The 11,961-nt window shown below is 46.9% G+C and overlaps 1 protein-coding gene across 1 annotated transcript in view; it reads left to right on the forward strand.

The window, feature by feature from the left end:
• The window catches only part of LOC137625071 (putative leucine-rich repeat-containing protein DDB_G0290503), a 2,661-nt gene extending 1,393 nt beyond the window's left edge, over positions 1-1,268 (forward strand). Inside the window, exon 1 of the mRNA XM_068356001.1 lies at positions 1-1,268. This exon is cut by the window's left edge and continues 1,393 nt beyond it. Coding sequence (XP_068212102.1) covers positions 1-1,268 — 1,268 coding nt within the window.
• Positions 1,269-11,961: the final 10,693 nt, after the last annotated feature.

The raw sequence follows: 11,961 nt of genomic DNA on the forward strand, positions 1-11,961 counted from the left end.
AAATAAGCGAGAAACTAGTAAATGTTGAAGGTGAAAAAGCAGACTCTATTCATCGTTTGGAATCTATATTTGAGGGAAAAATTGAGGAATTGGAAAAAACAGTTCAGAATCAATTGGACATTATTAAAGAGATGGACACAGAAAAAGAAAAACTAGAGATGAAGCTAACTGAGGCTAAAGAAAAGGATTTGGTCCAGAACAAAAATTACAACAGCCTCTTAGAGGAGTTAGTAAATGTTAAGGAAGAATATTACGAGAAATCAAGTGAGATGGAAGAAAAAAATCTTGAATTAAGTAAGCAACTAGAAAAAGGTGAGCGTGAAAAGGTTGCCTCTATTCATCGGTTAGAATCTATATTTGAGGAAGATATTGAGGAACTGAAAGAGACAATTGAGAAGCAATTAGGAATTATTAGTGAGATGGAAACAGAAAAAGAAAGACTAGAGATGACGCTGAATGAGGCTAAAGTCAATGATTTGGTCAGGACTGAAAGATATAACGGCCTCTTAGAGGAATTAGTAAGTCTTAAGGAAGAATATTACGATAAGTCAATTGAGATGGATGAAAAAAATCTTGACTTGAGAGAGCAACTAGAAAGAATTAAGAGTGAAAAAGAGGCCGCTATTCATCGGACGGAATCTGTATTTAAGAAAGAGATCCAGGAACTGAAAGAAACGATTGAAAAGCAGTCTGGGATTATTGGTGAAATGAAAACAGAGATGCAGAGGCTGGACCTGGATGCCAACGGACATAAGGAGGAGGAGGAGGAGGAGGAGGTCGTTGGAGGGGCATCTGGTGTTGGTGAATTGCTGGACCGGCTACGAGGCTCAAAAGCGACTCTCCCTCAAAACAACAACAATAATCAGGAAGAGCAGACCCTCCAGAAGGAAACTTCAAAGGAAGAGGAGACCAAAAAGGTCCCCTTAGCTCATATGGGCAGAGGCACAACTGGTTTCTTTAAAAAGAAAATCGGTGAACCTGAGTGTCATATCACCTTCCAAGGTGCGAAGGTTAGAGTTAACACCAAGAGGGACTATGAGCAAAAGGGGCACGTGATTGCCGACTTGGATATCCAAAGGAAGTTCCACAGAGCCATTTATGGAGTGGAAGGAAGGAAGCTGAAGGAAATCACCCGGGAGAGTGGTGTCAAATCCATTTGTATGCCACGAAGGGATGACTCCAGTAATCTCATAACAATCATTGGCACCATAAAGCAGGTTCAATTAGCAGCCGATCACATCGATAAGCTTCTGAAGAGACACCGTTAAGTGAATACTTGGATCCGCAAATGGATGGGGGAACAAAAAAACTAAAAAAAAAATACAAAAAAAATATAAACTAAAAAAAAAAAAAAAAAAATACAAAAAAAAAAAAAAAAAAAAAAAAAAAAAAAAAGGAACAAGAAGAAGAAGGACTTCAATTTCAGTTTATTTTGAGAGGATAATTAGATTTAGCCGAGTTTTGCAAGGACCAAAACTTAAGGATCTTTAACCTGACTGACCACCCACCTTGAAGAACACTTGGAAGGACTAGCCAGCTTGAGGGATGCAATGCTCAACTATCCAGCTTGAAGGATGCTTGTAATAACCTGGAGGACAACCGGCTATGCAGAAAGAAGAAACCTGGCAGATTCAGGTATGCTATGTACCTTGGTGAACGAGTACAAGGCGTCCGTCAAGTGTACAAATGGTCGGATATCTAGATCTATTCCTCTGGATAACAACCTTCGGGTAGTTCTGGGGGAATAATCTAGAAGACTGGCTATGCAGAGGGAACGAGCTAGGCTTCTTCTAGTACGCACTCTTGTCCTTATAGGTTGACCCAAGATACTTCAGCTGGGGAAGGAAGCTGCGCCTCTTCCTAAGGAGGACAGTCTGGATAGGTGTTCATCAAATGGCTGGTGATGAAGGTTGAAGAGCTGGGATGAGCAGAGTAAGTTTTGGTCCTGACACTTGGTGAGTTGATGCCCTCACAATTTTGTGAGAGGAATAGTACCTTCTTCTTTTTCTTCTTTTTTTTATTAGGCTTAAGGTTTTTCTTTTAGGTTTAAGGTTTTTTTTTTTAGGTTTAAGGTTTTTTTATTAGGCTTAAGGTTTGTTTTTTTAGGTTTAAGGTTTTTTTTTTTAGGTTTAAGGTTTTTTTTTTAGGCTTAAGGACTGGCTATGCAGGTGAAGAACCTCTGATACTGATGAATGAGCGCGTCCTGTTTGGGTGGGGAAAATTACGCTTGGCTTAACCACCTGGACTGCTTGGCTTCAACGCCCGGCAAAACAATGGCGCTTGGCTTCACCGCCTGGCCAACAATGGCGCTTAGCTTCACCACCTGGCCTAAAATGGCGCTTGGCTTCACCACCTGGCCCGCTTGGCTTCACTGCCCGGCCCAACAATGGCGCTTGGCTTCACCGCCTGGCCCGCTTGGCTTCACCGCCCGGCAAAACGATGGCGCTTGGCTTCACCGCCTGGCCCGCTTGGCTTCACCGCCCGGCCCAACGATGGCGCTTGGCTTCACCGCCTGGCCCGCTTGGCTTCACCGCCTGGCCCGCTTGGCTTCACCGCCTGGCCCGCTTGGCTTCACCGCCCGGCAAAACGATGGCGCTTGGCTTCACCGCCTGGCCCGCTTGGCTTCACCGCCCGGCAAAACGATGGTGCTTGGCTTAACCATCTGGCCCGCTTGGCTTCACCGCCCAGCAAAACGATGGCGCTTGGCTTCACCGCCTGGCCCGCTTGGCTTCATCGCCCGGCAAAACGATGGCGCTTGGCTTAACCGCCCGGTAAAACGATGGCGCTTGGCTTCACCGCCTGGCCCGCTTGGCTTCACCGCTCGGCAAAACGATGGCGCTTGGCTTCACCGCCTGGCCCGCTTGGCTTCACCGCCCGGCAAAACGATGGTGCTTGGCTTCACCGCCCGGCCCAACGATGGCGCTTGGCTTCACCGCCTGGCCCGCTTGGCTTCACCGCCCGGCCCAACGATGGCGCTTGGCTTCACCGCCTGGCCCGCTTGGCTTCACCGCCCGGCAAAACGATGGCGCTTGGCTTCACCGCCTGGCCCGCTTGGCTTCACCGCCTGGCCCGCTTGGCTTCACCGCCCGGCAAAACGATGGCGCTTGGCTTCACCGCCTGGCCCGCTTGGCTTCACCGCCTGGCCCGCTTGGCTTCACCGCTTGGCTTCACCGCCTGGCCCGCTTGGCTTCACCGCCCGGCAAAACGATGGCGCTTGGCTTCACCGCCTGGCCCGCTTGGCTTCACCGCCTGGCCCGCTTGGCTTCACCGCCCGGCAAAACGATGGCGCTTGGCTTCACCGCCCGGCAAAACGATGGCGTTTGGCTTCACCGCCTGGCCTGCTTGGCTTCACCGCCCGGCAAAACGATGGCGCTTGGCTTCACCGCCTGGCCCGCTTGGCTTCACCGCCCGGCAAAACGATGGCGCTTGGCTTCACCGCCTGGCCCGCTTGGCTTCACCGCCTGGCAAAACGATGGCGCTTGGCTTCACCGCCCGGCAAAACGATGGCGCTTGGCTTCACCGCCCGGCAAAACGATGGCGCTTGGCTTCACCGCCTGGCCCGCTTGGCTTCACTGCCCGGCAAAACGATGGCGCTTGGCTTCACCGCCTGGCCCGCTTGGCTTCACCGCCCGGCAAAACGATGGCGCTTGGCTTCACCGCCTGGCCCGCTTGGCTTCACCGCCCGGCAAAACGAATGGCGCTTGGCTTCACCGCCTGGCCCGCTTGGCTTCACTGCCCGGCCTAACAATGGCGCTTGGCTTCACCGCCCGGCAAAATGATGGCGCTTGGCTTCACCGCCTGGCCCGCTTGGCTTCACCGCCTGGCCCGCTTGGCTTCACCGCCCGGCAAAACGATGGCGCTTGGCTTCACCGCCCGGCAAAACGATGGCGCTTGGCTTCACCGCCCGGCAAAACGATGGCGCTTGGCTTCACCGCCCGGCAAAACGATGGCGCTTGGCTTCACCGCCCGGCAAAACGATGGCGCTTGGCTTCACCGCCCGGCAAAACGATGGCGCTTGGCTTCACCGCCTGGCCTGCTTGGCTTCACCGCCCGGCAAAACGATGGCGCTTGGCTTCACCGCCTGGCCTGCTTGGCTTCACCGCCCGGCAAAACGATGGCACTTGGCTTCACCGCCTAGCCCGCTTGGCATCACCGCCCGGCAAAACGATGGGGCTTGGCTTCACCGCCTGGCCCGCTTGGCTTCACTGCCTGGCCCGCTTGGCTTCACCGCCCGGCAAAATCATGGCGCTTGGCTTCACCGCCTGGCCCGCTTGGCTTCACCGCCTGGCCCGCTTGGCTTCACCGCCCGGCAAAACGATGGCGCTTGGCTTCACCGCCTGGCCTGCTTGGCTTCACCGCCCGGCAAAACGATGGCGCTTGGCTTCACCGCCTGGCCCGCTTGGCTTCACTGCCTGTCCCGCTTGGCTTCACCGCCTGGCAAAACGATTGCGCTTGGCTTCACCGCCTGGCCCGCTTGGCTTCACTGCCTGGCCCGCTTGGCTTCACCGCCTGGCCCGCTTGGCTTCACCGCCCGGCAAAACGATGGCGTTTGGCTTCACCGCCTGGCCCGCTTGGCTTCACCGCCCGGCAAAACGATGGCGCTTGGCTTCACCGCCCGGCAAAACGATGGCGCTTGGCTTCACCGCCCGGCAAAACGATGGCGCTTGGCTTCACCGCTCGGCCCAACGATGGCGCTTGGCTTCACCGCCCGGCAAAACGATGGCGCTTGGCTTCACCGCCTGGCCCGCTTGGCTTCACCGCCTGGCAAAACGATGGCGCTTGGCTTCACCGCCCGGCAAAACGATGGCGCTTGGCTTCACCGCCTGGCCCGCTTGGCTTCACCGCCCGGCAAAGCGATGGCGCTTGGCTTCACCACCTGGCCCGCTTGGCTTCACCGCCCAACAAAATGATGGCGCTTGGCTTCACCGCCTGGCTTCACCGCCCGGCCCAACGATGGCGCTTGGCTTTACCGCCTGGCCCGCTTGGCTTCACCGCCCGGCAAAACGATGGCGCTTGGCTTAACCACCTGGCCCGCTTGGCTTCACTGCCCGGCAAAACGATGGCGCTTGGCTTCACCGCCTGGCCCGCTTGGCTTCACCGCCCGGCAAAACGATGGCGCTTGGCTTAACCACCCGGTAAAACGATGGCGCTTGGCTTCACCGCCTGGCCCGCTTGGCTTCACCGCCTGGCCCGCTTGGCTTCACCGCCCGGCAAAACGATGGCGCTTGGCTTCACCGCCCGGCAAAACGATGGCGCTTGGCTTCACCGCCTGGCCCGCTTGGCTTCACCGCCCGGCAAAACGATGGCGCTTGGCTTCACCGCCTGGCCCGCTTGGCTTCACCGCCCGGCAAAACGATGGCGCTTGGCTTCACCGCCCGGCCGAACGATGGCGCTTGGCTTCACCGCCTGGCCCGCTTGGCTTCACCGCCCGGCCCAACGATGGCGCTTGGCTTCACCGCCTGGCCCGCTTGGCTTCACCGCCCGGCCCAACGATGGTGCTTGGCTTCACCACCCGGCCCAACGATGGCGCTTGGCTTCACCGCCCGGCCCAACGATGGCGCTTGGCTTCACCGCCTGGCCCGCTTGGCTTTACCGCCCAGCACAAAAATGGCGCTTTGCTTCACCGCCTGGCCTGCCTTGCTTCACCGCCTGGCCTGCTTGGCTTCATCGCCCGGCCTGCTTGGCTTCATTGCCCAGCAAAACAATGGTGCTTGGTTTCACCGCCAGGCCTGCTTGGCTTCAGTGCCCGGCTTATAATGGCACTTGACTTCGTCTGCCCGCTCGGCTTCACCACCCGGCTTACAATGGCGCTAGGCTTCACCACCTGGCCCGCTTGGCTTTACCGCCCAGCACAACAATGATGCTTGGCTTCACCGCCCGGCCTAAATATGACGCTTGGCTTCACCGCCTGGCAAAAATATGGCCCTTGGCTTCACCACTGGATTTCAAGTGTCATCAATCACGACTGACTACTAATAGGCTAGCTGGAGTGAGGGGAGTTGGCTGAAAGCTACTTCAGAAGGAAGGGCAACCTCTGGCGCGGCGGAAAAACCCGTAAGTTCAATGCCCAAAATGCTGAAGTAGCTTTCAAATTGCTTCTCTAAGTAATCCAACTCAAATATAAGTCATGACACCACTAATAGGCTAGCTGGAGTTGGCCGAAAGCTATTTCAGAAGGAAGGGCAACCTCTGGCGCGGCGGAAAAACCCGTAAGTTCAATGCCCAAAATGCTGAAGTAGATTTCAAATTGCCTCTCTAAGTAATCCAACTCAAATATGTCATGACACCACTAATAAGCTAGCTGGAGTTGGCTGAAAGCTACTTCAGAAGGAAGGGCAACCTCTGGCGCGGCGGAAAAACCCGTAAGTTCAATGCCCAAAATGCTGAAGTAGATTTCAAATTGCCTCTCTAAGTAATCCAACTCAAATATAAGTCATGACACCACTAATAAGCTAGCTGGAGTTGGCCGAAAGCTACTTCAGAAGGAAGGGCAACCTCTGGCGCGGCGGAAAAACCCGTAAGTTCAATGCCCGAAATGCTGAAGTAGATTTCAAATTGCCTCTCTATGTAATCCAACTCAAATATAAGTCATGACACCACTAATAGGCTAGCTGGAGTTGGCTGAAAGCTATTTCAGAAGGAAGGGCAACCTCTGGCGCGGCGGAACAACCCGTAAGTTCAATGCCCAAAATACTGAAGTAGATTTCAAATTGCTTCTCTAAGTAATCCAACTCAAATATAACTCATGACACAACTAATAGGCTAGCTGGAGTTGGCCGAAAGCTATTTCAGAAGGAAGGGCAACCTCTGGCGCGGCGGAAAAACCCGTAAGTTCAATGCCCAAAATGCTGAAGTAGATTTCAAATATCTTCTCTAAGTAATCCAACTCAAATATAAGTCATGACACCACGAATAGGCTAGCTGGAGTTGGCCGAAAGCTATTTCAGAAGGAAGGGCAACCTCTGGCGCGGCGGAAAAACCCGTAAGTTCAATGCCCAAAATGCTGAAGTAGATTTCAAATTGCTTCTCTAAGTAATCCAACTCAAATATAAGTCATGACACCACGAATAGGCTAGCTGGAGTTGGCCGAAAGCTATTTCAGAAGGAAGGGCAACCTCTGGCGCGGCGGAAAAACCCGTAAGTTCAATGCCCAAAATGCTGAAGTAGATTTCAAATATCTTCTCTAAGTAATCCAACTCAAATATAAGTCATGACACCACGAATAGGCTAGCTGGAGTTGGCCGAAAGCTATTTCAGAAGGAAGGGCAACCTCTGGCGCGGCGGAAAAACCCGTAAGTTCAATGCCCAAAATGCTGAAGTAGGTTTCAAATTGCTTCTCTAAGTAATCCAACTCAAATATAAGTCATGACACCACTAATAGGCTAGCTGGAGTTGGCCGAAAGCTATTTCAGAAGGAAGGGCAACCTCTGGCGCGGCGGAAAAACCCGTAAGTTCAATGCCCAAAATGCTGAAGTAGGTTTCAAATTGCTTCTCTAAGTAATCCAACTCAAATATAAGTCATGACACCACTAATAAGCTAGCTGGAGTTGGCCGAAAGCTACTTCAGAAGGAAGGGCAACCTCTGGCGCGGCGGAAAAACCCGTAAGTTCAATGCCCAAAATGCTGAAGTAGATTTCAAATTGCTTCTCTAAGTAATCCAACTCAAATATAAGTCATGACACCACGAATAGGCTAGCTGGAGTTGGCCGAAAGCTATTTCAGAAGGAAGGGCAACCTCTGGCGCGGCGGAAAAACCCGTAAGTTCAATGCCCAAAATGCTGAAGTAGATTTCAAATTGCTTCTCTAAGTAATCCAACTCAAATATGTCATGACACCACTAATAGGCTAGCTGGAGTTGGCCGAAAGCTATTTCAGAAGGAAGGGCAACCTCTGGCGCGGCGGAAAACCCGTAAGTTCAATGCCCAAAATGCTGAAGTAGATTTCAAATTGCCTCTCTAAGTAATCCAACTCAAATATAAGTCATGACACCACTAATAGGCTAGCTGGAGTTGGCCGAAAGCTATTTCAGAAGGAAGGGCAACCTCTGGCGTGGCGGAAAAACCCGTAAGTTCAATGCCCAAAATGCTGAAGTAGATTTCAAATGGCTTCTCTAAGCAATCCAACTCAAATACAAGTCATGATTTATCTTAAGACATTCATGAAGTACTGATGACATTTGAATTAAGATGAAAATAAAATAGAAAAGAGGAGGGAAGGAAGAAGGGTTGTGGGAACCAAGCCTGCAATAATGGATGTAGGCAAAACCCACCTGATGAGCCCCTTGGTAAGGGCGAAACCCTTATGTATGTCACTTTGGTAATATTCTGTATGAAATAATTTATATATATAAGTAAATATATATATATATATATATATATATATATTATATATATATATATATATATATATATATATATATATATATATACAACTATATATATATATATATATATATATATATATATATATATATATATATATATATATATATATATATATATATATATATATATATATATATATATGTATGTATGTATGGATATTTGCACACAAACTCAGACACACATGAAGGCCCACACCACCATATAAATTATCCGTATAGCTTTTATCTGAAAGGAATGTCTTATTAGAATCCCGTTGACTTTCTACTGTTGGCCATCAGAGGGCTCTTCTTACAGCTTCAACTATTCTAAGCTGTATTGGATGGAACCTACATTGTTCAAAACTCAAGTAACTACGGCCGGCTCATAATACCTGAAGCTGTAAGCATCACCCTTCAAAGGCCAGCTCTCAACATTCAATGGGATTCTGATTATAAGCTCTCTTCTAGCAGAAAGCCGTATAGATAACCTCTGCGGTGATGTGTGGGCCGAGTGTGTGCTAGATTATGTGGGCACATAATGTGTATAATATATACATATACATATATATATATATAATGCTTAAATCATAGAAATATTACATTTCAAAATGCTTTCTCAGGTAAAGAAATGTTAAACCAGTAACTAGAGTTACCATTTATATAAAATCAGGCAAAATACCAACACGGTAACGACTCCACTGAATAAAATAAACACATACATACGTACCACGTACGCCCATATACATGTACGCAAAGCGAGTACACCACAGCACAACCAAAAATACGTCCTGCAAAACCGTACAATGTTGCAAAAGCTAAATTATTTCTCTCTCAAAGATTCAAAAGGAATTTCCCATTACCTCCGCATCTAATAAATAATTTGAGGTGGAACACCGTCCTCACTAGATGTATCTACATGAATTCACCTTCATCAATCAATGGTTGGATGTTAATTAGATCTTAATTAGCTCTAACGGAAGGATAAAAGTTTAAACGCCTTTCTAAAAGGGCGTTTGGAAATAGCAGGTGGGAGAAGTCAACACCTTTCTGTTCTCCATTTCTCTAGGTCGTAAATTATGAAGTCATGAAGGAGGGGTCAGCCCACCCACACCCCCGGGGGTGTGCGTCTCTCTCTCTCTCTCTCTCTCTCTCTCTCTCTCTCTCTCTCTCTCTCTCTCTCTCTCTCTCTCTCTCTCTCTCAATGCAGTAAACTTGATACAAATGAAATTGATTTTTGGATTTTGGGAGTGAGTGACTTATTTTAATTTCGTGTATATATGACTGGAATAATATTTCTCTCTCTCTCTCCTCTCTCTCTCTCTCTCTCTCTCTCTCTCTCTCTCTCTCTCTCTCTCTCTCTCTCTCTCTCTCTCAGATAAAATAATCAACACCTTTTCAATGACGCAATCGTAAATGTACAAATGAGTGGCAGACAGTTACTCTCTCTCTCTCTCTCTCTCTCTCTCTCTCTCTCTCTCTCTCTCTCTCTCTCTCCTCTCTCTCTCTCTCTCTCTCCCCCAAAGATATAGTGTTCCTTTTTAATTGCCTGTTCCAATAGTTCAAATTTAGACCTAAGACCTGGTTATTTTTCAATCTAGCGTTATTCTATTGTCTAAACTCTGACTTATTTGGAACTATGAAGAAATAGAGCTGTGGGATCCCATTCTCTTTTATAAGTATACGATTATGTATTCTCATCGTTGCCCCTCAATGTCACTATAGTCAATTCTTTTTAGTGGGGCAGATTTGCACCGACTCGCAGGGGTGCCCTTTAAGCTAGGAAAAGTTTCCTGATCGCTGATTGGTTGGACAAGATCATTCTAACCAATCAGATAGCAGGAAACTTTTCCAAGCCTCAACTTGGTGCCGGTCCCAAGCCAGGGTAAATGGGGCAGGTTGGCGGCAGGAAAGGCATCCGGCCATGAAAATGAAGAGAGGGAGACCAAAGCGAAGATGGATGGACTGTATCAAGGATGACCTTTGATCAAAGGGATTAACCAGTGATGAAGTATGGGACAGAGGTAGATGGAAAACGCTGGTCAGAAACATCGACCCCACATAAAAGTGAGAAAAGATGCAAAGAAGAAGAAGAATGATTGACACCAACATCTCTCTTTTTGATGGGTATATGCTTCTTCTTTACCCCAGTAGAGACTTCATTAATAATTCCATGATAAATTCTTACACCATAGCCACTCCCTGAATTCATAGCTTTGCCAGCCTCATCTGCTTTCCTGTCTAAATATTCTCTCCAGTCATTTATGGCTTCTCTTTTGACCTCACTATCAATACTGGAATACTTAGCATGCTCTGGCTAGTAATTTTCACTGCTTAATCAAAAACTTCCAATAATCAACGTCTGTCTTTGTCTCCTTTTTATAGTATCCCAAGTATCATTTGATATTTAAGTCTTTCTCCTTGTAACTGCATGTCCCAAAACTTCACTAACAACTGAATGATATATGTTTTTAATGTCACACCATTCTTCATTAATCATCTGCTCTTCGTATCTTAAAGTCTCTAAGACTGCAAATTGATGCCTACCTTCAATTGCATATGTTTATCTGTGTTCATCTTCTAGAAGCTTAGTATTATGAAACCTAGGTATTCTCTCTACATTTCTGTTGGGTGCTTTCAGTTTTGATTTCAGCACCTTTATAGCTTCTTAAATTTCTCAGAGTCCTCCTTCTCTCTTTATTAATTGATATATGATCTTTTTTATTTTTTTAATTGCCACATGGTAAAGTCCATGTATATTTGTGGATGGCCTTGTGCTGGAAACGAGTACCTCCAATAACAAAATTGTTTGTTGAACAAAAGCCTGTAAAATGTGCCCCATTTTCATTTGCAACTCTGATAAGACCCTCAACACATTTCCTATACCTTAATTATTCCTTCCAACTTTATAATTTTCTTCTAAAGAACAGATCTTTTCTATAGAGAAGTGCCGTCTTTCTTTGAAAATAGCACTTTATTTTCCACTGAAAAAAAAAAAAAAAAATATATATATATATATATATATATATATATATATATATATATATATATATATATATATATATATATATATTATATATATATATATATATATATATATATTATATATATACATACATATATATATATATATATATATATATATATATATATATATATATATATATATATATATATATATATATATATATGTATATATATTTTATGTAATGAAAAAAAATATTGTTAAAGAAAACGGGCATTTTCTATGGGATTTTTTCTTTTCATAGAAAATGTCCCTACCATAACTATAAAATAAAAGGCATAGAGAAAATGCAATTGAACCCACGGCATCAAAACAATGATAATATACCTTCACTTCTGACAATCCATAGGTTTATTAAGTGAAGACTTACCTAAATCGCTTTGCTGATATCAGCAAAATATCAAACTGGTTAACGAAGAGACAGATGTACCCTGAATAGCAACTGGAGTTAAACTGCTAATCATAATGTAGTGATTAGTGGACAGTGAGTGGTGTCCAGCAGCTGTGGTCTTCTTCTTCTTCTTACATTATCCTATTCCTAAGTTTGTTTAGCAATGCTTGTCAGTTGATATTTTTT

The sequence above is a fragment of the Palaemon carinicauda genome, chromosome 31, assembly GCF_036898095.1.
Source record: "Palaemon carinicauda isolate YSFRI2023 chromosome 31, ASM3689809v2, whole genome shotgun sequence".
NCBI lineage: Eukaryota > Metazoa > Arthropoda > Malacostraca > Decapoda > Palaemonidae > Palaemon > Palaemon carinicauda.